This window comes from Manihot esculenta, chromosome 9 (assembly GCF_001659605.2).
Source record: "Manihot esculenta cultivar AM560-2 chromosome 9, M.esculenta_v8, whole genome shotgun sequence".
Lineage (NCBI taxonomy): Eukaryota > Viridiplantae > Streptophyta > Magnoliopsida > Malpighiales > Euphorbiaceae > Manihot > Manihot esculenta.
Genome location: NC_035169.2, coordinates 33,879,666 through 33,906,684, shown reverse-complemented (window position 1 = coordinate 33,906,684; position 27,019 = coordinate 33,879,666). Strand labels below are relative to the sequence as shown.

Sequence of the window (27,019 nt, the reverse complement as noted above, 5' to 3'; positions counted from 1 at the left end):
GGGGCCTCGCACGTGTGAATGGAGAAACCCAGCGGTCTGGGAAAAAGAATGGAACAAGAGAAGTGAGCAGTCCATTTGGGGTCCAATTGAATTTAGGCCTTGTTTGGAAGAGAAACAAAAGAACAAGTGATATCTACCTCCTTGAAAGCGATAACTCTGTGCTGTCCACGCCACATTAAAAGTTCAGGTGATGAATTCAATCAAACGGCATGACCTGGGCCATAGAAAAAGGCTTCGAATGGGACCTACCTGAATGGATAAGATCATACGTTCACATTTATCCGACAATTCTTTTTAGTAATTACAAAATTTTAATAATTTATTTAAAATAAATTATATTTAAAAAAATTATTAAAAATACATATAAAAAATATAGTTAATATTATTTATTTTAAATTGATAAATAATATGAAATATTAAAAAAAAAACAGTTGTTGTGGAGTGGATGTAATATATTATTCTTTTTTGAGTTTTAGTTATTATGTATTATCCTTCTCACTGTTTAAGCAAATCGGTAGCTATAATTGTTGAGTTTGACTTAGTTTAGTGGTTAAGAGATTCAAATCTTTATTTTCTCAACTTTATATTAAAAAAAATGATAAACTCTAGTTTTTTTTAAATGGAAATAAAATTAAATGAGTATAATATGAAATTTTTTAGATTTATTAAAATATTTTAAATATTTTTATGTGAATTAATAATAAAAAAATCACATCCTTCTCTCATCTTTATTTTCGTATTCTATTTATTTATTATCAATTAAATTTTATATTTTTATATTTTTTTAATTATATCATAAGGTTAGATTTTTTATTAAAAATTAAAAGTTAAAATTTATAACTTAAAAAGTTATAGTTTAATTAATAAAATTTTAAAATTTAGGATATAATTATTAATTTTTTAAAAAATTAAGATTTTTTAATTATTTATTCTAAAATCAAAATTGTATAATATTAAAAATAATTTATACTGTTATTATAAATTTTTTAATTTTATTAATAATTTAATATATTAATTTTAATTTAATTTAATTTTAAATTAAGTCACACTAATTATTATTGTAATTTAAAAAAATATATAAATAAATTGAAAGTAAAAAAACTTTATTTTAAAAAGCATATTAACAAATAATTATAGTTATTTTATTATTTTATATTATCAAAATAAATTATATGAAATATAATTTTAAATTAATTTTATATTTTACATGAATGTTAGAGTCGTCAAAATAAATTATTATCAAACACAATTGAGTGAATTTCATCATATTTGTAATTATAAAATTACCAGTCTATTAATTAGTGATATTTTATCACTGATTCATTAATTAGTGATATTTCTTATAAAACAACGCCACATGATCGTTAAATTATTAAAAAATATGATATTTATATTTATTTTTTTATAATATAAAAAGAGAATAATCATAAAAATAAAAATAAATTACACTTACACACGTTAAAATTATAAATTATAAATAATTTATTATATTGAGTTTTGGAATCGCTGTTATAAACACTCGTTACCATCTTACATTTTATTTTTTATATATTTAATTAATTAGAATATAGTTCTATTTTCACTCACATCACATATTATGAAATATAATTAATATATATTATTGATTATATATTTTTTTAAACTACAATAATAATTAATATATATTCAAAAAAGTTAGAATATAGATTAATTTGGATTAAATTAAACTAAATTAATATACTAAATAATTCATAAAATTAAGAAATTTATAATAATAATATTATTGTGAATTATTTTTTTATATTATAAATTTTAATTTTAAAAAATAATAAAAAAATATTTTTTATAAAAATTTACAATACACCTTAAATTTTAAAAATTTACCAATTAATTTATATTCTAGAATGTACTAAGGTGGTCGAGTGATGTGACAGTAAAAGAATAGATAAAATGGTGGGGTTTAATTGATAAATAATAAAAGGATAGCGTATAATTATAAAAGTGAAAAAGTATGGAATTTTTTTAGTATTAAATAATGTTTTTTATAAAAAATTAAATATTTTTATCAAACCTAACTTTTAAATACATTTTGTCTTTGAATTTTGAAGGTTGGCTGTGGATGCAGGAATTGTGGAGGTGTGGATTATTGCAACACTATTTCCATCAATAAAGACAATTAATTTTTTTATTATTATTATTTAAAAATAATTTTTAATTTATAAATATAGTTATTACTAATCATGAAAAATATTTTAATATAACAAATTACTTTTTATTCATAATTAAATTATATTAATTTCCCATATATTTTTATATTTTCATTCCGGTAAATAAAAAAAATTATCATTTATCTTTCTATTTAAAAATAATCTATATTTTTAATTTGATAAATTTAAAATGCAGAAACTAAAATATTATTTTTAAAACTTCATTAACCTACTAGGATTATGGAATGTGACAGTCTATCTTTTTCTTCTCACAAAAAAGAAAAAAAGTCAATAAACAGTGAGCATTGACTAAGGATGAAAGCCGCCTGTGCAATCAGAAAATAGAAAATTAAAAAATCCACATGGAAATTTTAATTATCTGATAAATTGTTATCCACGTGGTAATTAATTGACTACATTATCCAGTTCAAACAAAAAAGAAAAAACCTACATTATCAACACCAACTTGTATAATTAAGCCTAAAAAAAATCCAAAATCTGATATTTTATTAAAAATTTAGTCTAAAAAAATTAATGCTTAAGAGCTCAATTACCTAACCCATTATGCCACATCAGTTTTAACTAACAAACAGATAATGAATTAAAATAAAGTTACAAAAATAGTAAAATGCTTACAAAAAATAGATTTATTTTATATATTTTAAATAATAGGTTATTTTATTTTTTTATATGGTAATTAATTATTTATTAATTTCTTATACTATTATTTTAATATATTAAAAAAATAAAATTTATCAATTACAAAATTATTTAATAATTAAGTAATATAAATTAATGTATATATATATTATAAAATACTACAATTTATAGCTTTAACTATATTAATTACATTCTCTTAATTTGTCTCATATATAGAAGTGAGCATTCAGTCGATTTGATTTAAAATTAAATCGAATTGAATTAATCGAAAATTAAAATTTTAGTATGTATAAATATTAAACCAAACCGATTTTGGTTAAAAATCAAATTTAATCGAAGTGGTTTGATTTAATTCAATTCAGTTCAATTTAAATTTTTAATAAATTTTGTACACTTTATTTATAATATTTTAAAATTTAATTGGAATATTTTAACCTTAATATAATTTAATCTCTTTATATTGTTAAAAATAATATGATTTAATATTATTGATCAAAACCGAATCGAATCAAAATAACCTAAAATTTTAAAATAAAAATTTAAATTAAACTAAATGAAAATAAATGAAAAATTGAACTAAATTTTAAAATTAATTCGATTCAATTAATTTTTTTGAATTTAAATCGAATAGTGCTGAGTGCTATATTTAAATAACTAAATGTATTTTATAGGATTGAAAGGGAATTATCAATACATATATAAAAATTTTAACAAATACGATGTTATACCAGCAAGAAAAGACAAGGTTATTCCAAATTTCTAGGAGCAAAAAGAAAAACCCATTAGGAGATTATAGAAAATTATCAATACATATATAAAAATTTCTTATATATATCTGAATATATATACAATTAATTAATATAATGTTAATAATTTAAATTTAAATTTAAATATGAGCTTATCAAAATTACAATTATTATGTTATTTATTTATTAATCGAGTTTTTTTCATAAAGTTGATCTTTATACTGTTTTTTTCTTTGTTTTTATCAATAAATTATTAGCCATACAAAAATATTTAAAATATTCATTTTGTAGTAGACAGTGAACAATATGTCCCTGTAGGAGTTATGACATGTTTGGATTGGCGGAGTACACACACGAGAATTACTTGTTACGTCTGCTTTGCCTATAAATCATGCCACCACCATCCTGACCAAAACCTTCATTTCTTGTGAAACCAAGCATCGCAAGCTTAGTGAATCTAGCAGAGAATAAAGAGAATCAGAGCAATTGAAGAGCTAATTTAATTATTAAACTATGAGGAACCCATCTTCTTCATCTTCACCTAGCGCCAGGAAGACAACTGCTACACCATGCTGTAGCAAAGTGGGAATAAAGAGGGGACCCTGGACTCCAGAGGAAGACGAGCTCTTGTCAAACTACATCAAGAAAGAAGGCGCCGAACGGTGGCGTACGCTTCCCAAGAGGGCCGGGTTGCTTAGATGTGGAAAGAGTTGTCGGCTCCGATGGATGAACTATCTCCGACCTTCTGTTAAAAGAGGCCGTATTGCTCCAGATGAAGAAGATCTCATTCTTAGGCTTCATAGGCTGCTCGGTAATAGGTACGTATTTCTGTTTGGATCGTATGGATTAGGGGCTGCAGCTGGCTGATGAAGTAGTTAATAACTTCGTTTATTCAAGATCTGCTGATGTTTTATTGATTTTGTTCTCCCCATTATTCTCTTCTTTTGCTTTTTTGGGTTTTTCCTGTGCACTCTCTCTGAAGAGAGATTGGGAGATCAATCATATGTTTCAGATTTTATCAGAATTTGATCGGTTAGAAATTTAGGGTTTGTGTTTTTCGTATTTCTCCCTCTTAATTTGAGATGCGTTTATCAGTTTTCTCTCTTCTTCCTATATCTTATTGACATTTTCTTTTAAAGATCTTGTAATTTTTGAGCCTTCAAATTATGTAGAAGTTCCAAAATTAGCTCGTTCTCTCATTTATCATTTTTGGTTCTTCACTGTACTGCACGTCTGGATACCTCTCTCTTTCTTTCTTTCTTTCTCGCTCTCTCTGTTAGGTAGGTAGATAAATTGGTAGGTTTTGTTCACGATGGCTCAATAAATGGGGTAGGTTTCGTTCACGATGGCTCACTTCTTAGTTAAGCCCATATACATGATGAGGTATATGCAATCAATCGAGCTCTTGTTCATAATACCTTACTAATCTTGTTTGTTTTATGAGGTTTTTGAGTTCAATTACCCAAATATTAATTAGTAATCAATTAGAAATTTTGGGTTAATTTTAAATTTACGTTTCAGGTGGTCTTTGATAGCTGGGAGGATTCCAGGACGCACGGATAACGAGATCAAGAACTACTGGAATACCCATCTTAGCAAGAAGCTGATTAGCCAGGGGATTGATCCAAGGACCCATAAACCATTGAACCCTAACCCTAATCCCTCCCAACGTGCCCAGGATCCAAACCAAAATTCTGGCCTGAAATCTGTTCATTTGGAAGAAACTGGCAGGACCTACAGAACTATAGCCACCAAAGTGAGCCAAAATTTCAATATGACTAACCCGGATGGCTATCGAAACCCAATAGTTGACGAAGGTGGTAACAATAACTGGCTTAATTTTAATGGTCTTGTTATGGGGTTACAGAGCGATCAAGGACACAACAACGCAGAATATAATTACATTGCAAATGAAAATGAGGATCCTTTCTCTTCGTTTCTGGATGCTTTGATAGATGAAAATGAAAATCTGTTCACGATCAATCAACAAAACCATCATCAACAGCAGCAGCATCTTAATAACATGGCTGCACCATCGGTTCAAGTTCAACCCTTTGTTTCTTCTGCACAGACTTTCAACAATACCTCCATATGGGAAGCCGAAGTTGCACCTTCAATGGCTGTCTTAGGTGAAGAAGATGTTGGTTTAACTTAGTCACAAGTGCATTAAGGACATCAGATTGGCTTGACTAGCTACATATATATCATATAATTCGTGTAATGTTAATCAGTCTTGTGGTCATAGCGGTGTATGCTTCTACTTCCACCTGCATATACACGTAAATATTATTATTAAGTTGATAGAATATACGTAGACGTCGGCCATATCGATGCACTTTGTTTACTGCATGTGTTTAAGTGCCTTTAGATCTAATATAGTTTGCTATCCATAAGATTAAAAATGTTGTTCTCCTTTGCCCTCTTTCTTCGATCGACATGCAAACATGACATTGCTTAATGGGAATTCATGACTTATATTTCCTTCCTCATGCACAAGATACCAGATAAATGTGAGAAATTGCATGTTTTGCATTTCATATGCTGCATATATGAATTGATTATTTTTATTAATCATGTTTATGGGTTATAGATTTTATTTGAATAAAAAAAATAATTAAATTGATATCTATTTTTTAAGATAGTGATTTTTTGTGTTGAAACATGAAAGATAAACAATGATGTCTTTGCATGTTGAGCATTCTCTTGACTCTTATTTTTTATACATGCGTGCACATAAGCATTAAGCAAAACTTTTCTAAATCAAAACAGTTTCTCTCGTTTAGTTATTATTTTCACTTTCCCATACGTTAGATATTGTTTTGAGTTGTTGATTTTTTATTCATTAAGAAATCATGTCAAGTTTATAAGTAAATATCATCTAAGCTAGTTAACCCTCGCTAATTTCTGATGTGTTTCTTGCTTATTTTTAAAAATTTGGCATTAATTTTACGTTAATATTCATGAGAGTAAAATAGATATTATATGCATGGGAAGCAGCAAAAAGCAAGCAGAATCATGTATGACAGACCCGACCAAAGATATATCGTAGCTTCACCACCAAACCTTAGCCCATTTAATATTTTACAGGGATTTAGATTTGAAAATATAAATACTAATAAAGTAAAAAAAAATATTAAGAATTTTGTCAACCTAATATTCTTAAAGTAATAAGATATATAAATAAAATTTTTGGTATTTGGTACGTAAAAGAAAAATATTATAAAAGAAAGAGGAAGTTAAGTAAGTTAGGAGGTTGGTGATATTGCCTAAGAAATGAATGGCAGATGAATGTGTATGCAAATGAGAGGTTGATGCAAGAAATTGAGTAGGTGGAAGCATGGCACCATCCTATTTCTAATTTGACATGTGGGTGACTGTGCACATTTGTTTAGAAAAATCATCCCATGATCACGTATTTGACTATTGAATATTGATGATTTGAAATTTATTTAATATTCATTATAATTAATAATAATAAAAAAATTATTATATATATAATAATTATATCGTAAAAATAAATTACATAAAATTTTATTTGATTATGAGTAACACGATTCATCATAAAGCTGGTTAAGTTATCAGCCTACAAGATATGCTAAAATTTTACTTTTTTTAAAAAAAATTTTTTAGAAAGTTAAAACTATTTATGGATAGTCTATAGAATATGTTATATGAACAACAAGAAAGAAGCAATTATTCCGACAATCAATAAAAATTAAATATACCATAAAAAAGGAGAACCATGTCTTCATTATGAAAAGGAAGAAGCAACGAATCATCAATAACGCTGTAAACTAACCTGGGAAATGCGAAGCTCCAACAAAATTCTTGGCTGGTAGCAGCAGCAGCAGGCGGCCATGGCAGGGACCGGAGACGATACAATCTTTGGGACATGGAAAGCTTAATGTCTGTCTGAATTAGAAGAGAGTTTGGGTAGTATGAGGAAATTGTCACATGCTCATCAGACAAGTGGCTGACCCAACATTCTAGTTGAGTGACTGGATCGGCTCAAGGACATGGACCTACCCTTCTTTGTTTCAATTCTGCACATTAATTATTTTTACTCCGTTGATTCTCGTCCTTTTTATCAGCAAAAGAGCAGGCAATGACGTTCATTTAATTAATGCATGAATTAGTAACTAGTTTAAATAGTACTAATAGTAAATATTTTTATAATAAATATTTTATTTAATTTAAAATAATAATATATATAAAATAACAAAAAACATATTTATTATAAAATTTTAATAATTATTATTACAAAATAAAATATATTAAATGTTGAAACTGGGAATGATATTGTTTTTAAAATTAGAGTGCTTACCGGCGCCCTTTACACATTCTTAATATTAAAAAAATTAATTTAAAAAAAAATTTCCATTCTCAGTCATAAAGTCAAGCATGAATAAGATCTTTCAAGCCAACCCTCCTTGTCCGATTTATTCAATAATTAAATTTGGCTTGGAAGCAAAGCGAAAATGAACATCTCTTAATATTAAAAATAGGCACACAAATGAAATTACGGCTAAAAAATTATACTGTAAAATAATTAATTTATGTCTATAATTAGAAATATTTTACCATTAAGACTTAATATGAACAACTGTGCTAAAGATTAAATATTAATAATTAAGTATAATGAAATATAAGTAAAAATTATTATATATAGTGGTTGGTTATAATATAATAATAATTTTTCACATAATTAATATAAATGAAAAAGAATTAGTGTTTATATCCTATACTAGTGTATAATTACTCAGAAATTTTGATGATATTTGTCGTTTGTTGGTATTTGTCGCCCGGTTTTTACTGTGCAAAGAGTCTCAGCTGCCTGCTGGAGGGAGGGCTTGAAACTCTTGCCATGGCCAACACTTCCTTGCTTTTCTACTACTTCGGTCACCGGCGATTCTCCCCTTCATTCAGGTCATTCTTCTTCATACCCACTTGCTTAGCTCTCTTTACTTCTCTCTTCATTCTCTTTTATATCTCTACTACCTCTAATCTCTTCTCCGGTCAACTTCACCCTTCCGCTCTTCTCCTGAAACCCCATCTCCCGTCTGGGTCCTCATCAAATACTCAGGAAACCATCCCTGCTCTATTTCACAATGATTCTACAACCCCACTTATGCATTTCCCCTCGGAGAAGAATGATGATGGTAGAAATGAAAGTCAACGGTTTTCCAAACTTCAATTGGGCTCTAATGGTATGTCGTATTTTGAATCAAACTTTTGTTTTTTTATAGTTTGTGGGGTGGAATCTTTGTTTGTATATCTATTGGTTAAGATTTCTCTAAGCTTCGAATTGCATGTAAATCTTTTGTATGGTCTCCAAACTCGTTGCTCCAAATTCTAAAGGAGTAGACTGTCGAATTATCTAAAAACTGAGTGGATTTTTAGGTGGGGGTTTTCATTTGTATCCGCTATTTTACAAGCTAAGATCTTGTATTCTCAAACACAAACAGTCACTGAAAAGACTGGCAAAAATGGAGCATGAGGGAGTTATGTACAGCTCTAATTTCTTCCTAATTGTAATTACTAGGTTTCAGTAGTATTTATCTTCTGATTAAGAACTTTGAGAAGTGAAATGTTGTAGAAGAAGATTATGTTTATTATGGTAAAGCACACAAAATTTCCAAGTTGGATCACTCAGAGAAGAGTCTAAAGAGAAATGTGGCAGAATAATCTTTTGGGAGTCAAAAACCAGAATGGAGTTTCCGTAATTACGATCTCTATATAGTTATATGAACCTAATTGTGATATGGAGCACACAATTTCCTTGCTCTGCTTTTGAGTAAATTTCTTCTTTGCCACCAAACTCTTTGAGTTCTATGCTGAAGAGTTATTCATCCCTAAACCCTGTCTCTTATTTCCTTCAGGTGTATCCTTATCAATTTTGGGTCTCATCAACATCTCTGTTAGGCAACAATGTCATTCCTCAAAAATACATATACACATTCTGTGGGGAAAAGCAATGTTAACAATGCTATACTAAAAAAAGGTTAAATATTTGTGTCAACTTTCAGTGCAGTCATCTTGAAGCCTTCAGATGTCTTATGTAGTCGGAGGGCTTAGGCCATCCAACTTGGAAAGTGTTGGTCTGCTATTGTCTGATCTTGTTGCATCATAATAAGTTCTGTCTGTCATGCTAAATGATTTCTGAGGTTATGTTGTGCTGCTCTCTCCAGTGCTTTTTGCAAAGTCAAGAACTCCTATAATATTTCCAATATAATTACTTTCAACTTTCAGTTTTATTTTGTATTTAAAAATATCCATGATGCATGTGTAGCATTTGAACCTTCTACCTGGAATGTATGATAAAACTAGGTGATTAGAGGTTTGAACTTTGAAACAATTAATGTATCTGGAGATAACTTTAAATTTGATTCATCATTGCCCATGTTCTTAATGGTGGCACATCTTTATTATTATTATTTTTTTGGTAAGTAATGGTGGGTTAACACCCACTAACTAAGACCGGACGATCTGGGGGCATGCATATCTTGTTATGCTAAAGAAAGGTTAATAATTGATTGTACCTTGTAATTGGTTTGGAGCTTAAACAACTCCTGATGTGTGGGGCCATAGGGAGGCTAAAGAAAGTTCAGACTATATGCACAAGCTTTGATTTCTTAACTCCAGCATCTGGAAACTCTTGGTTTTTATGATTCAGGAATCTATGTGAATAATGAGGTGTTCCATGATAGAGATATTTTTATGGAAGACTATAAAGAAATGAATAGGAGCTTTAAGATATATGCTTACCCTCACAGGCAAAACGATCCGTTTGCGAATGCGCTCTTGCCCGTGGATTTTGAGCCTAGGGGTAATTATGCCAGTGAAAGTTACTTTAAGAAAGTCCTCATGAAAAGCCACTTCATCACAAAGGATCCAACAAAAGCAGATCTTTTCTTTCTGCCTTTCTCCATTGCAAGGTTGCGCCATGACCCTAGAATTGGAGTAGGAGGAATCCAGGATTTCATCAGAGATTACATCTCTAATATAAGTCGCAAGTATCCATATTGGAATAGGACTGGTGGAGCTGACCATTTTTATGTTGCTTGTCATTCCATTGGACGGTCAGCAATGGAGAAAGCAGAGGAAGTGAAATTTAATGCTATTCAAGTTGTCTGCTCTTCGAGCTATTTCCTTTCTGGGCACATTGCTCACAAGGATGCATCTCTGCCTCAAGTTTGGCCTAGACAAGGAGATCCTCCTGGAATTGCTTCATCAAAAAGGTGAAGATAAGAAAATACTTTCAATTGCAATTTTCTTTTACCATTTATTAATAAGCATATACTTGTTTGTAGCAGCAAACGTGCATCTATCTGCTAACATACACAGTGAATTTTCATTGCAACAGCAAGAGCACAGTACTGCTCATTTACGGTTAATTTTATCTGGATCTCTCCAAACTTACCCAACTTCCATTGATTAATGTGTTGACAGGAAGAAGCTTGCATTCTTTGCTGGATCAATCAACTCCCCTGTCCGTGAAAGGCTTCTTCAAGTTTGGAGAAATGACACTGAGATTTTTGTCCATTTTGGCCGGCTCACAACACCTTACGCTGATGAGCTACTGGGGAGCAAGTTCTGCTTCCATGTCAAAGGCTTTGAAGTAAACACAGCACGCATCGCGGATTCATTATATTATGGATGTGTCCCAGTTATTATTGCTAACCATTATGATCTTCCATTTACAGACATTTTAAACTGGAAGAGCTTTTCAGTTGTTGTTGCCACTTTAGACATTCCATTACTTAAGAAAATCCTTCATGGAATAAGTTCTGAAAAATATCAGATGTTGCAAAAAAATGTGTTGGAGGTGCGAAACCATTTCCAGTGGAACCTTCCCCCAGTTGATTATGATGCTTTCAACATGGTTATGTATGAATTGTGGCTTCGACGAAGTTCTGTCAGGATTCCTTAGCCTGCTTCTATGGTTCCTAATAAAAAAGCATACATCTTTCTCTTCAGGATTTAATGAGTCCATTGACCTTGATTTTTTGCATATATTTGTTGATTGTTGTTTTAAAAAATTCTTGGAGAGCTTGTAATTAATAGTTTTAATTTTAGAAAAAATTATAATAATTTATTTACCATTGTAATGAATGGTTTGAGAGATAAATATGTAATTTCACTTAGAAAATTCATTATTTATTTCTATAATTTAATAAAATTAATTATTTAATCTTTCACTTTAAAAAATACACTAAATAATTTAAAGGTTTAATTTGGTAGTAAGTGTATATGATTAAATAATGTAAATATTTAATTTGATGGTAAGTGTATCTAAATAAATCTAAATCTTGGGAATAAATCTAGAGTTTTCGTAACGGTAAATTATTTAATAATTAAATAAAAAATTAAAGAAATATAAAAATAAACACGTTTTTATATATGAAGGCAAAGAGGATAGGAGAGGAGGCCACAATCAACAAAGAGAACCTTTTAATTTCACTTTCAATCCCAAATATGAATCCATTGTTGTTCAAGTCTAAAAAAGAATTATAAAATATTTAATAAAAACAAAAAATAGCAAATTACAGAATCTTTCTTTTCCTTTTGCTAAGATTTGTATTTTTCAGTTTACTAATCCTTCCTGTCTTCCAAATTCCCTTCCCAAATCTACTTTTTCCTTTTCTTTCCTCTTCTCAAATACACTCTCTTAAAAATCTAACAATTACATAATTTAAAAATAAATATAAAAAAAATTAACATATAAATTTAAACGTGATTCACCAATTAAATTTTTTTATTTTTCTTATAAATTTTTAAAAAAATATTACATATTTATATATTTAAAAAAATAAAATAACCTTAAAAAAATTATTTAATGTTTAGAATCATAATATATTATTATTATTATTATGCTCCATATCTTACATCCTTCTCTAGAAACCAGTTGATCCTCCTCCAGATTTCAAATCCTCCGAGAAAACCAAAGAAATTTGAATCCTCACTCTGCCCAATCTCTGTAGTAATAATAATAATTATTATACTAGTAAATTCGTACTCTTTGAGCTGATTGCTTGGGTTTGAGATCCGTTGACTGTGAAGCTTACAGTCTTAGATTTTATAGGGAAAATGATTACAATTATATTGATTTACACATCCTAATTTGGAGGAATTCCATTTAATTGTTTATTTATTTATTTTTTAATTTCATTTCGTTTCTGGATTGGGAGTGTAGGATTTTTTTATTGGGATACTTGAGCTTTTTCAGAATCGAAAGTTTAGTTTTTGCTATGAATGAAGATGGTATTCAAATCGAAGATAAAGTGGATAGCTTTGTTAGTACTGATACTATCGACGGGATCTCTAGTCATTCACCTCTCTATAACCAAGTTTTCGACTTCCAGTTTGGTGTCTTATGCTTCAAAGAAGGATTCCGGGGTCGATTTCCCTCCTTTACCAGAGGCCCAGGTCAGCTTTGCATTATTTCTTTTTTGCTTGTTTTGCATCCATCTGTGTTTTATTATCGTCGTTTGATTAGGTGTTTTTGGTCTTATTGCAGAGTGTTAGATATTTTAGAAATAAGAAGTTATGGGGGGTTGTGAAGTCCTTAGAGTCGTTGCAACCTTATGCTAACCCAAGGAGCACTTACCCAGGTAATTTGGCTGTGCTCAGCTGTCTATTCTTTTTTCTTTTACAAGTTTGGTACTGTTATTTGTCTCCTTGAGGGGATTTTTTCAATCTCTTCAGTCAAATATGGGAGTGCATTTAGCTTCTCGTATGCTGGACAATTAACTACCTCATAATAATCAACCCGTGAATAATTATATTAAATGGCTTCTGATAGGCTCAGCTTTATTGCATTGCGTTAACTTACCCAAATAATTATGTTCAACATTTCCGTTTTATGTATATTGTATAATGGTTTGTGAAATTTATCATCTGTATGGGGTCGATTTGTGGCTTATAACTAGGAGATTTCAGTTGTTGGATTTAATTCAAACACATTGCCTTTATTTTTGGCTGAGGCATCAATTTTTGCATCTATTCGTGATGATAGATTATTATCCCAAATCTGTTTTAAATATGATGATTTTTCATTCTCAAGTTATTATAGATTTTGCTTCCATATGCTAATTAGAGAATGGGACAATTATTTCATTTGCTCACATTTCATCTAATCATTTTTTTATAGCGATTGTTAGTTTTGTTTTGAAGTACCCTGCATGGTAATTCTGATCATATGGTTAGCAACTGAAACTTTTCTGTCATTTTGATGTTCAATTCAAATACGTCTATATTCATTATTAAATAATATATGCTCATTAGGTTTATAGAATTGTGCCAGAAACTTTGTTCTTGAATGCATGAGATAATTGTTTAAGCATCTGATGGTGAAAAATCGGCATGACGTCTCAGAGGTTATTGTTTTTAGATGGAAATGCCTCTGAGATGAAGAAGCATAAATGTCCCAGATGGGGTTTGCTAAGGGACCATGCGTGGTGTGTCTTGTTTGCTATCATGTGATCTATGTTCTTTGGGCGGCTAACCATTTGTCATGTTCTTGTTCAGGGTAGTTTTATTTCTTTAGTTGAATCTTTTAATCCCATAACACTTAACCAAAATATGCTATTTTTGTGTGACAACAAATTCTTGTACAAGGCTTCAATCTTTGCCCTATGTTGCTTTTATTTGAGCAAGAAGATGCTTCTTCTTTGGTGGTCTCTTGTTTGTTATTGGATGATGTTCTTATGATCAACTTCTGTATGCCTCTAAGTTTTTTCTCATTTATTTTTGCAGTTCCTCATGAAAAGAACAATGGTTATATTTATGCAAAAATTTTTGGTGGATTTGAGAAAATAAGATCCTCGGTAAGATCCATTAATTTATTGCATAAATGTCACCCCAACTATAATTTCTAGTGGGAGTTCATAACATTTTTGTTAATTTTCTAGATCTGTGATCTTGTCACCATATCCAGACTTCTAAATGCCACTCTTGTCATTCCAGAGATTCAAGAAAGCCTTTGGTCAAAAGGCATTAGGTATCCTGTTGCCATCAAATTTAATTGTTCCAGTCAATTCCTATGGTGTCATCATTCAATTTTACAATTTTTTTTATCTTTCTGTTTTTCCCAAAATTTCATACAGTAAAAAATTCAAGAGTTTTTCCTATCTCTATAATGAGGAGCAGTTCATTGCATCACTTAAAAAGGATGTAATCATTGTGAAGAGCCTGCCTGATAATTTGAAGGCAGCTAGGAAAAGGAATGAGTTCCCAACATTTAAGCCCAAAAGTACCGCTTCTCCAAGTTTTTATATCCAAGAAATTCTGCCTAAGTTGAAGAAAGCCAAGGTTATTGGGCTGGTGCTTGCTGATGGAGGATGTCTGCAGGTAGTTAAATATGGTTTTATATCATACAGTGAATTGTTAGTATTAGGAGAAGAAAGAACCTTATCCTCCTGAGGAAGAATGAGTCTGTTATGGACTAGAACTTTTACATTTCTTACATGGAAATAGTCTCTCAACTTGGTTATTTGTTAATTGCAACTTCCACATTAAAGTATTTGGTTGTTTGAAGTTAGGGCGGAATTGTCTTTTTGTCACCCGTTCACCATCTCATTTCTAGTGTCCGTCTCACTTGCACTTCTAACTGAAACTGCTTTTTTCTAAAAGGATTACGCAGCTTATGGTGTTTCATAATTGTGCTTAGCTTGCTAATTCTGGAGATACTGAAGGTCTTAATATCAGGCATCATCTTATTAAAATAATGTGAGGCAATGATTTTTTAGGGTTTCTATTGTATAACTCATCACATTATGAAGCAGGATACAACATTTTTCCCCCTAGGTACATAAGCTGATATTTGCTACATTATGACTTTACTTTAATTGGCTCCTTCCGCCATTTTTCTTGGGGAATATTTTTCGTATATGTACATTTACCTCAACTTGCTACCCATTGATATTAGATCACATCATGGTCCCTAACTTCCCCTGTAGTTTCTTTTGAAGACCATTTACAGTGTTACCATACACTAATAGGAGGCTGTGACCATCTTAAGGGCAGAAAACAGTGCCTGGCATGATTGTTAATGATGTTGGATTGACTACCCTTATAAGATTGCTTTTTCTTTACTTTTGCTCCATTTGACAGCCACCTCTTCATGGGCCTTTGCAGAAATTTCGTTGTTTTTTTGTGATACTGATTCCTTTTTTCTTGTGATTGGTCCTTTGTCCTGAGTGTATCAATTTTCTACATTCACAAGTGTTAATACTCACGACAATGTTAAGGTCATTGGCCCAATTTGAGGCATGGAAATTTGAGCAGGCATGCCACAACAGAGAGTAATTATTTTAGTTATCTAGTGTTATATTCATGATTGCTTATATTTTTCTTCACAGTCAGCTCTTCCACCTGGCATGTATGAGTTTCAGAGGCTTCGATGCAGAGTTGCTTTTCATGCTCTCCAATTTCGGAAGGAAATTCAGGTCCTTGGTTACCTGATGGTTGAGAGGTATGGTATTTTTCCCTTGTCTTCTGATAGAATCTTAATGATATGCAAGTGAAGTATAGAGAGATGCAAGCTCTCTTGTAGTTATAGGAAGGAAATTGATAAATTGTTGATCATAAAGGAAATTCATACCTGGAGTTGAATAACTCATTAAAGAATTGTTTTTTATCCAATTTGTAGGAATCCATAAAAAAGCTAAATCCCTTAAGATACACCAGATTCTGCTGCAGCAGAACCAACTATGTGAAATCTGCCAATCCACATGTGATGTGGGAACAATAGCAGTTGTGTACCATAATCAGTAGCTAGGTATGGATAAGGGGGCATGCAATGTGATTTGTGAACTTAAGTTAACATCTCCATAGAAAAAGAGCCTGTGGAATCCCATTTGTATATGTTAGTTTGGTCATTTCAAGTGTTCTTTGGCAGTTATCAATATTCTCTTTTCATAATTTCTCCTGCAGGCTAAGAGCATGGGGTCAACCTTTCCTTGCATTTCATCCTGGTTTGGTGAGGGACACATTGGCATATCATGGTTGTGCAGAACTTTTTCAGGCTAGTTGCTTAATCCTCTTCTCTTCTTTATCATTTTCAGCAATTAATGTGGTTGATTTGCATAGATATATTTGAATTTTTTAATTATAAATTTATTGGTCATGTTCAACATAAAGCAACAAATGCCCCAGTATGAAGTGTAATAAGTTAGCGGTGGAAGGAGTAAGAAGGAAAAAGGGGATACATAAATTGACATGGAGAAAAAGTAGTTTAAAAAGATCTATAATTTCTGGATATTGATACAGAACTGGTTTTGTACAGAGCTGAATGGTGAAAAAGGATTCATATGCCCCACGGCCCAAACCTCAACTGATTTATGATTGAGCTTAGTTGTTTTTTTTTTTTTTCTTTTTAATTATAAATTTATTGGTTTTGATTCTACACTGGTCAGTGGCATCAGTAACTGGCACCACTAAAAGGTTTTTATTTTTTTAAAATTTTTTTTTTTTGTTTTTTTTTTGTGTGTGTGTGTGTGGGGGGGGGGGGGGTTGGTTTGGGAGATTTCTCATGAAAAAATTAACTGAAAAATGATTCAAAATGTTTGATCACTTCTCTAATATTTCCCTGACTCCACATCTTGTGACTTGGTAATTCTTCTAGGACGTTCACACTGAACTCGTACAATATCGAAGGGCACAAATGATCAAGCGAGGGAGTCTTAAGGAAGAACTTAATGTAGATTCACATTTACATAGAGAAAACGGGTCATGCCCTCTCATGCCAGAAGAGGTATGGTCAAAATTGAACTATCATATCCTATTGTTCATGCAAGCTTGCTTTTTGTCTTGAGTGGTAATTAATCATCTTGATAGCATTGGTACTTCCAAGAATTTTTATTTTGTTCCTTACCAAAATTTATGCAAATTGATCATTATAATATCTGATGGAGTTGGTAGGTGAAGATATAGAAATTCATCGATAAAGGTGTATACAATTTGGGAGCAAGTTGGCAACCTTTCGACAAGAAAAAAAAGGTGGCAACCTAGTTGGGGGGACTGTTGATGTCACACTTATAAATTTAGGATTATATTTAATTTTTAGCTGTCTAAAAGCCATCCAAACAGAAAATAAACTAAATCTACTTGAATGCTGCATTTTGTTTTGGGTTCTACATCTTAAGTGATGTTGAGCTGAAGAGGGTGGTTGACCTAGTCATGCGTAGAGTTACCCATAGAAGCATATGGCAACAGCAGTTGGATGTTTGAAGTCTTCATGTGATGGAGTTCAGGTTTCGTTTTTGTGTTGGAATTAGTTGTAACTGAAGTCCAAGGCCTTGTCCATATTAATTGTTATTTTCTTGCAGTGTCTCCACAATCTGCTAGCATGTATATTTGCCTTTATTGTACATTCTTGGTTTCCAGGTAAAGTACTTGAGCTGTATGAATTAATCTCCTTACAGAATAGTACAAGTTCTGTAATTGTGCTTCATATACTTGATAAGGGTGATTGGAAGATTTATTTGTTAATATGGTTCTTGAAATCTGCAGGTTGGGCTTCTCCTCCGAGCATTTGGTTATCCTCCTAAAACTACTATATACGTAGCAGGTTCTGAAACTTTTGGTGGACAACGTGTTCTTATCCCCCTCATTGCTAGGTTTACTAAAGTGGTAGATCGCACTTCAATGTGCAGCAAGCAAGAGTTGTTTGACTTGGTTGGTCCAGAGACACCTCTTCCTGTAGATTCCTTCAAATTACCTCCACACAAAAGTGAGAAACAACTTAAAGAAGAGTGGAAGAGGGCAGGTCCTCGGCCCCGGCCTCTTCCTCCACCTCCAGACCGGCCCATCTATCATCATGAGAAAGAAGGCTGGTATGGTTGGATCACGGAGAGTAATTCTGAACCAGACCCTTCACCAATGTATTTAAGAAGGCAAGCCCAAAGGTTACTTTGGGATGCGCTAGATTACATCGTCTCCATGGAAGCAGATGCATTCTTTCCTGGTTTTAATAATGATGGAAGTGGGTGGCCAGATTTCTCAAGCTTGGTCATGGGACAGCGGCTATATGAAAGTGCTGCTTCTAGAACATATCGACCAGACAGGTGGGCATTTTGAATTTGTTAAAAAAATGTTGAACATGGACATTGAATCAAGTTCAATTTTTTAAAAGCTTCAGCTGGCAGTATAATACAGATACCACTGTACTTTTTCGTAATTATAGAATGTTCCTTTCTCAATCTTAGGATGCCCCATATTAAACATAACTGTAAAATGGCAGAAGGGGAGGTGGGGGGGTTCATGGATCTGATTAATTTCCAAGGGTTGACCAAATGCCCCTCCAAATTTTTAAATGTCTACACTCTGTTTGCATGTGTTGTAATCAAGTCTCGTTTTCCAATTTTATTGTACGTAACTACTAAACAAATTAGCTTCCATCATCACAATATCATGGATGTTTCTTTTTTTTCTTATTTTATCTATCCATTTTCTACTAACTGCAGTCGTTATGGGATCTTTATAATTCTGTTTTGACGCTGTTGGTTCTTCAAACAGGAAACTCCTTGCAGAACTTTTCAACATTACCCGTGAGGATATGTATCATCCCAATCATAATTGGACACTCGCAGTGCGGGAGCATCTCAACAAAAGCTTGGGTGAAGATGGGCTAATCAGGCAATCCCTCCAGTCAAAACCATCCTCATTTCTATCACATCCTCTCCCTGAATGCTCTTGTAGAATTTCATCTGCTGAGTTCCAAACTCCAATTGAAGGTGTTGATGGCCGATATCTGTATGGAGGTGAGGATGAATGCCCCGAGTGGATGCAGCATGGACAGGAAGCTGCTCCGTTGGAGTCAATGGGAGCAGAAAGGGGTAAAAATGATGATGAATCTGACTATGAGAATGATGTGGTGCAGCAAGAATCTGATGACACTGGGGGTAAGAGTAGTCTGTCTCTACCTATGGATCAAGACGATGAATGGGACCCTAATGACTAGAAGTAAATTTGCAAATGATACTATTCTGAATATGGCATTCGTTTTCTGGCAATATCTTCTGGAATCGGGAACTTAGGAGACGAGGTAACACTCCAAGATCATTTTTGGTATCACAGTCCATCTCAATTCTTTTTGAGGGAAATAAATTCACTTTATTCTTTTCTGTACATTTGAGGTCTCATTCAGTTAGTGAAAATACAAAAAACTTTTGTATACCTTAAACAGAAAAGACTTTTTAAATGACACAGCAGCAAGAATGATCGATGTGGTGTAGACTAGCGGATTGCAGCCAGTTTTTGAAAGAGAGATGACATTATTGAAGATGTTTCTTCATTGGTAAGGGGGAGCGGAAGGATGTTGTATTATGCAGCTTGCAGTCAATTCAATCTTATCTTTTTGAGTAGTGATTTGTTCTGTTTCTTGTAAACCCACATTTCTTGACATGAGTGTAAAGTTATTTCCAAAGGAAAATCAATTAAATGAAATAGATTTTCATTGTTATTATTACAGTACTACTTCATTATTGAGAGGTTTAGAAATCGTCACATGATGCAGCAATCGCAACATTAACCTTGCATAATCAAGTGGTGGAACAAAATTCAGTTGGGAAAAGATGAGGCAATTCATTGAAGGTCAGTAACCTGTCAGAAGTATTGTATGTTTTAAATTGGCAAATTGCGTACCATACCCCTGGAACTTTGTTGTTCTATTGACTGTAGGAACTAATCCTGCTCTTAGCGCTGAGGAATCGTATAGGAGGATAAAAATACTGAAATATACATACCCAGCATCTAGATTGAGAGATTTTATCCATATTACAGTTGCATGATATAATTATATAACTTATTATAGTTATTGATTATGGTGAAATCTACATAGCAAGTCCTATATAGGTTTTATGTATGAAGGTTGTATGTAATAATATTTCTACATGTACACCTTATGTTCCTCCTTTTTAGGGATTAAAGGCCAATGCCCTCTAAATAGACAATTATTTGGCAATAACAAGTGGACAGCAGCACGAACATGGCCAGCACAAAAAAGGAAGGATGATTCCAAATACTGGTGATAAGCTGGCCGGCTGATAACATTTATCTCCAACGATTTCATAGTTCCTTGCTTGAACTTTGTGGGAGATAAAAAAAACTTTCAAATTTTATTTCGAGTTTGCAAAAGAATGTAGTACACAGCTATAAAAGGTGGCGCAAACCCAACCAAATTTGTCAGAATTTTAACAGACACAAGCAGAATTCGTAAAAGAATTGCAAAGTAATAGATGAACTGCAGATGGGATCCAAGAGTTGATGAATGACTCATTTATACAATGTACAAATTGCACAATGACACTAGGCACCCTTGTTGTTGCTCCATGGTTTGATCACGGCAACAACTATGATTACAACAATAAGAAGAAGGATTATGATGGCAATACACATCCATTTCCTGGAGTTCCTCTGCAACTTCTTTGCCTTTTGGAGCGCAGTGTTCCCCGACTGCACATGATCTACTGCACTAGACACCTATGAAATAGGAAAATATAAGGCAGAGTCATATCACAGAGTTTTGAAATTCTAGTCATTAACCCAAATCCATTCAGCTATGATCCACAATAACATGCTTTCAAGCATTTTCACATGTTCGTCGCTTGACAAAGTTGTTGGGCATTAGGAATGAGTTCAATTACCTGAGATTCTATGTTGTCTAACATTTCTCCTTGTGCATCCACTAATACTGCCATATCCAGAAAAATCTGCACATGATGAGTGCATTAACAAAATGCATAGAATCTCAATTTTCTTTCTCTCTCTCTCTCTGTCTCTCATATTTAGCAGATGCTCGTTGATTTATGAGCACGCACACACGTGAACAAGGATAATTCTTTTATTCCAAGAAATTATAATAATTAATGTGGAAACTTGTGCAAAAATGCTTCTTTCCAATAATTCTCTTCCTACAACCACAGAAGGGAATGCTCCACTTGTCCCCTAAGAGTCACTGCATATTAGAAGTGGAATTACACAGTTGTGATCACATGGAAGTAAAGGCTATCATGCAAACAAGGGTATCCTTCAGCAATGTTATTATAACTTGAAATCTTTCCTAATATAAATAAAATGCATCTAATAAAAAAGTACTCTTTTTTTTTGTCTGAATAAAAAAAACAGTACTCTTAACTAACTTGTTCTGCTGCAGATTTGTAGAAAATATGAGTTTAGAGAGAAAACTCTGTTTCCTGGTGTTGGTGGCTGTGTCGAGGAATTTCATCTATAATCTTGCTTCTTCATTTCTTTTCTTTTTTCCCCTTTCCTTTCTTTTTTTTTTTTTTTTTCAAATGTTGTGTTAGGCTGTTAGCAGACACTGATAACAGTACCTGACTACACTGGGACATGTTCAGCTTATTGTGTATAGGTACATATACATTAATTTATCAAAACTTTTGTACCTTATAAATTGATGTTGAAATCAGAACAGCAGGCATGGACTTCCAAAAAAGAAGTTTATACAAAGGCCAATACCTGTTGTAAGTCCAGAAGTTTCTTCTCCAAATCCCTGACAGCGTCATGGCGTTCTTGAATTTCTGCCAGAGTATCCATTACCTGCAAACTCAAACATATAATGAAATTAGGCAAGAGCCATTGTACTTATTTGACCTTGTCAATCAGAAGTCAAATGCAAAATTGAAAACTAAAACATCCTAAAAATGTTTTTTTTCCCTCCTTTTCAGGGGAAATAAATTAAGAAAAAAAAAAAGAAATAAGAAAACATGGAGTATTAAAAAGGACAAGAAGAAAGGAAAAGGTCAAAAACCATTTAAATCATCTTAATGAGCAAGTTTAGTATCCTACTCAATAGCGGCTTCACCCCTTAAGGCAAAATATTTTTATCTTAAGAAACACTTTCTTTCCTAACTTTGCAAAGTGCTACCAAGTGAAGAAACAAGTCAGTGGAGGAAGAAATGAGCAACAAACCTGGCCTCGCCCTTGCTCGTGGATTGCTTTCTGGAAAATTTGTTCGCTATCTCCAGTTTCAATCAATCTGTCAATTGTCTGCAAATATTGAATAATTAATTTACAGAAATATGTAAATCACAAGTCACAACCACCTAGGCGTAGCTCAGGTGGTCTGTGGAGGATAAGTTTTGCACAGATACTAAAAGTCTCACTATGCTGCTTTACTCTTAGCATACTTAAAGAGAGGGGGAAAGAGGACACAGAATATGAATTTCCTTGTGATGTTTTGAGTACAAAAGAATTCACCTCTTCATCTGCTCTAGTGCCCGTCACTGAAACCAAGCAGACCAAGAAACAGGAACAATTAGATAACTTATCATAGATTATAAAAAAACATCATTTTCTAGACATACTAACCATTGAAAGGAACAAGAGAAAAGTTCAAACCTGTGAAAACACGTCTCTCAACAACCTCCCGATACTCTTGATGGATAGTCTCCCTTAGACTCTGCACAATTTACAAATAACTCAAAGGAATGAGACCACAAATAGGTGGGGAAGTAAAGCTGTGAAAGATCCACAATAATATGAAAATGATATATAATCAGATCAGGTTACCTGAAATTCAGCCATCTTGTCTTTCAACTTCTTCTTCAAGGCCCTGCACAATAATATGAAAATGATTTAGTCAGATCAGATTGCTTGATTGGAAACAACTTCTGTGAACAAATGTACAGGTTACTTGATTGGAAAAAACTTCTGTGAAAAAATGTAACTTATAGAATCACTAGTAATACTTATTTATCATCTCCTCTCTGCATTACTACTGCAAAAAGTAATAGGAACCAAAAACCTTTGAGTTTTTAGGTCTCAACTACATATGCATAAATAGGAAAGTTCTTGGGTTTCATGGAAATGAACTAGAAAAACTGCTTTAGAGCCTCACAATAGTTAGCAAGGTAGAAAAGATCAGTGAGCATATGTGTAGCTCTACTTTCAGATTTCATTAAAATATAAGTTGAGAAAAGGTCTGTTTGAAAGAGCACGATAGTGATCTGGAATAGGAAATATGCATGTTCCTTGAGTCCAAAAGCAAATCTTTGACAACTGAGATGAGTATCATTTTTATATAATCTCTCAAAATATGGTGATAATTAACTGTATAAGAGGAATTTTGAATAAAGTCACAAGGGGTTATCTAAATTAGCATAGCTCATACAGGAGACAAGAAAAATTATTAGGAAGTAGAGATGGAATGCAAATTACATAGTTGTTGAGGTTCTTGATCGGTCTACACCTGTTCCTTTTCCACACCCAGGCTTCTGCCTATTTGCTAAATTCTGAACCACGAAAAGATATTGTGAGCCATAATAAGGATGCGGATCACTGAAGAAAAACAAACACATCATTTACCTCTTTGTCAAGTTCCTCAACTTTTGACTTTACTGAACGAGCAATTTTTCCAACCTCGTCAACATCTTTCTCCATTCGCTTCTTGATTGCTGCAGATGAAAGCCAGAACAGTAATCTATATTTTAGATTCCACAATGATGCAGATGGATAGTACATTGATGAGCATGAGAAGATTTTGGCATCAAGTTTTAGGGTTAAAGAAGTGCTTTTCAGGGGGGAAAAACTATTTTAAGATGGTAATGAGAAAAAAAAAGGTAAAAAAGCTTTTATACCACTTTAGTATTCTTATGGCTAGAACATAAAAAATTTTAATTTTGATCAACTTTAAATACTATCTACTAATATATTTAAGAAAATATTTTTTTCAATAGTAGATTTAATAGCAATTACAAACTATTGAAAACAAATGGAAAAAGCTTTTATATTATTTTAGTATTCTTATGGCTAAAACCGATAAATTTTTAATTTTGATCAATTTTAAATACTATCTATTTAGTATATTCAAGAAAGTAGTTTTCTTAATGATAGATTAAATAGTAATGCCAAACGGACCCATAGTGGAACTCAACAAAAAAAGGAGATGGGTAAGGAGAGGAAAAAAACAAAAAGAAAAAGAAGCTAAGAATGAAAAAATAGATACACACATAAAACTAATTGCCAGTGTCAGCATAAGTTCTAAATGTCATTAATTGCAACCAATTAGAGGTCTTCTAGCACCTTTTAACAGTTGGAGATCCCACAAAGTCTGTATACCAAAACTTTGAAACTGAATTCAAATTTCTTATAATAGGTTGATGTATTTAATGTCCAAATTTGATGTTTGCTGGTTCACTTCCAGCCATTTATGTTTTCTAGTAATTGGAAATTAAAAATGGAATCATGCCATGAACAAAAGCAGTTGCTAACAATTAATTTGGTCATCAAGTCCTTAGATAATTGTGTTCTCTTCAACTTTGCTCTATCCTTTCTCAGAATAACTGATTTTAATTTGCAAAACAAAAGAGAGTAGAATATCTTCATTTAAAAGGCAAACTCCAGTTGCAAATTATTAATGGAAATGCAAACTGCTAATAACCTTTCATGGCAGGAGCTTTAGTCACAGCCTTTGACTCTTCATGTGCATCCTGCACAAAATTTGAAAAAGAATGATGATAAAATTTTCAGTCATCAAAGCAATTATCTGCGGAATCAACTCTTTATCGCTATCTATGCAGAAGTGCAAAGTTAGACTCAGAATATATTGAAGAGAACTACAAATTGGAAAGGCCTTATGACAGTGCACATAAGCTTTGCTCAATTGCTCCAACTGTAATGCAAGATTGTTCATACATGTATCTTTCAATTAATGAATTTCCTTCATTAATTCATAATTTAAGCTACTATTATTTGCTTACGGAAACAAGGTGTTAAGAGGCATTCATAGAATATTGAGATACAGAAATTGCCAAAAAGCTACTCAAGTTAGTTCCTAGGAATAAGCAAGTCAGAACAGATGAAAGGAAAACATAGAAAGGTTATACCTGAAGCTTTTTAAGTAGCTTGTCCAGCTTCTCATTTTGGTTCTCAATCTCTTGAACCTGCAAGAGAATGAAATATTGATAAAAATATACAAAATCATTGTTGTCATATATTAATCAGAACCAAAAAGTTAAGGGCAGAGTATATAATGTACAACCAAGAGCATGACGAGTGAAAGATAATAAAAAAGCACCTTTTTAAAGAAACTCTCCAGACCCAAATCTCCAGAACTCATTCCCATCTCAACATCTCCAGCTCTAGAACTCTGCCCACGAGGGATCTCAAAGGACTCCTGCAAAATAATCAACTCATTACACTTACAGGTAAATCCAGCTAAACCTAGCATAAGCCAGACTACGGCGTCATCTGCTAAACATTATAACCACTTGATAATATCAACACAAAGATACTAAATGGTCAGCTTGATGGAAAGATTGACTCGGTAGCCAATAGTGAAGAAAACAGCGTCATCTATGATTGATAAGCTTCTCATGGATTGAAAACATGCATTAGCATTATGAATCCTCAAGCACCATTAACAAAAAAGCCATCGAGTGTGTCTTATTAGCAGCAAGACGATGATGGCAATAGCAAGTAATCTAATTACATTTCTGGATTTAAACAGTGAATCTAACACGAAGGAACAAGGAGGAAACCTGACGGCACAATGAAGAACTATAGGAAGTATGATTACCATATTTGTTTACACACCCTTTCAATAACGGCTAAGCAGTAAAGATTCAATATCTTTATACACTACAAAAGACCAGATTAATTAATTCAATCAAAATATTCAGTCTTTATTTTCGAAATGTTTAGACAGTAAACTTCTACAACTAAAAGATTTTGAATTTCCTTCAACTTTTCGGCTGTCTCACTAAACAAAAATAAGTTTCTGAACTTCTTTAACTAACCGACCTATAATCAGATGCTTAGTTTACTCTGAGGGTAATGGATCCAATTAAGAAAGCTATAACACTAACAAGAAAAAAAAAAATTCAAAACATGACAAACCCAATAAAACAAACTACTAAAGAACAAAGAAAAGAAACAAAAATTCAAGAAAAGAAGGGCAAAATACCGATAGAAGGTCGTTCATTTTGGAAGAATCAGATCAAAGGAACCTCCTTTTTTATCTAAATTACGTAAAATTAAAAAGTGAAGAAGAGATGGCGTATAGAAAAGTAGCGACTGTTCAAGTAGCAAGTGTTCAAGTACGAAGGTTAGGAGGCCAACATAAAACCAGGGCTTAATTTGTAGAAAGATAAAAGGAGCTGTTAATTAGGGTTCTACTTTCCCACTTGCAGAGAGAATAATCGATCGGGTCGCTGCTCCGGTGATGAAATCATGGAGAGAGAGAGAAGACAGGAGAGGTGTGACTCAACAGACCGGGAAGCCAGGTAGGAGACAGCTTCCTTTCAGGTTCAAAATCATATGTGAAGCTGCTCACGGATTAAACATATCTGAACCGTTGATCATTTCTGGGTCCCAGTAACGGTTTAAATTTAATATTATGTTCGAAGTATAAAACATAATAAAAAATAAAAATTGTATTATAATTATTGTGTACTACCTGCCATACCT

The 27,019-nt window shown here is 32.4% G+C and overlaps 4 protein-coding genes across 4 annotated transcripts; 3 read left to right on the top strand and 1 right to left on the bottom strand.

The window, feature by feature from the left end:
- Nucleotides 1-3,947: 3,947 nt before the first annotated feature.
- On the top strand, nt 3,948-5,747 carry LOC110623638 (transcription repressor MYB5). The gene is made up of 2 exons (XM_021768638.2): nt 3,948-4,410; nt 5,114-5,747. Exons 1-2 carry the CDS (start codon nt 4,106-4,108, stop codon nt 5,745-5,747), a joined length of 939 nt encoding a protein of 312 aa, XP_021624330.1. The 5' UTR covers nt 3,948-4,105.
- Nucleotides 5,748-8,359: 2,612 nt separating this feature from the next.
- Nucleotides 8,360-11,568, top strand: LOC110623636 (probable glycosyltransferase At5g03795). The gene is made up of 3 exons (XM_021768637.2): nt 8,360-8,799; nt 10,266-10,830; nt 11,042-11,568. Exons 1-3 carry the CDS (start codon nt 8,364-8,366, stop codon nt 11,520-11,522), a joined length of 1,482 nt encoding a protein of 493 aa, XP_021624329.1. The 5' UTR covers nt 8,360-8,363; the 3' UTR covers nt 11,523-11,568.
- An 894-nt stretch (nt 11,569-12,462) lies between these two features.
- LOC110623124 (protein EMBRYO SAC DEVELOPMENT ARREST 30) lies at nt 12,463-20,057 on the top strand. The gene is made up of 11 exons (XM_043959685.1): nt 12,463-12,674; nt 12,786-13,018; nt 13,110-13,203; nt 14,348-14,418; nt 14,503-14,591; nt 14,698-14,941; nt 15,952-16,064; nt 16,526-16,616; nt 17,217-17,345; nt 18,104-18,657; nt 19,109-20,057. Exons 2-11 carry the CDS (start codon nt 12,845-12,847, stop codon nt 19,551-19,553), a joined length of 2,004 nt encoding a protein of 667 aa, XP_043815620.1. The 5' UTR covers nt 12,463-12,674; nt 12,786-12,844; the 3' UTR covers nt 19,554-20,057.
- Nucleotides 20,058-20,688: 631 nt separating this feature from the next.
- On the bottom strand, nt 20,689-26,867 carry LOC110623533 (syntaxin-132). Its single transcript, XM_021768517.2, has 13 exons — nt 26,517-26,867; nt 25,629-25,727; nt 25,438-25,494; nt 24,993-25,041; nt 23,918-24,006; nt 23,771-23,844; nt 23,123-23,165; nt 22,952-23,012; nt 22,811-22,836; nt 22,523-22,600; nt 22,070-22,150; nt 21,238-21,303; nt 20,689-21,073 (listed from the first exon to the last, which is right to left on the bottom strand). Exons 1-13 carry the CDS (start codon nt 26,532-26,534, stop codon nt 20,900-20,902), a joined length of 915 nt encoding a protein of 304 aa, XP_021624209.1. The 5' UTR covers nt 26,535-26,867; the 3' UTR covers nt 20,689-20,899.
- Nucleotides 26,868-27,019: the final 152 nt, after the last annotated feature.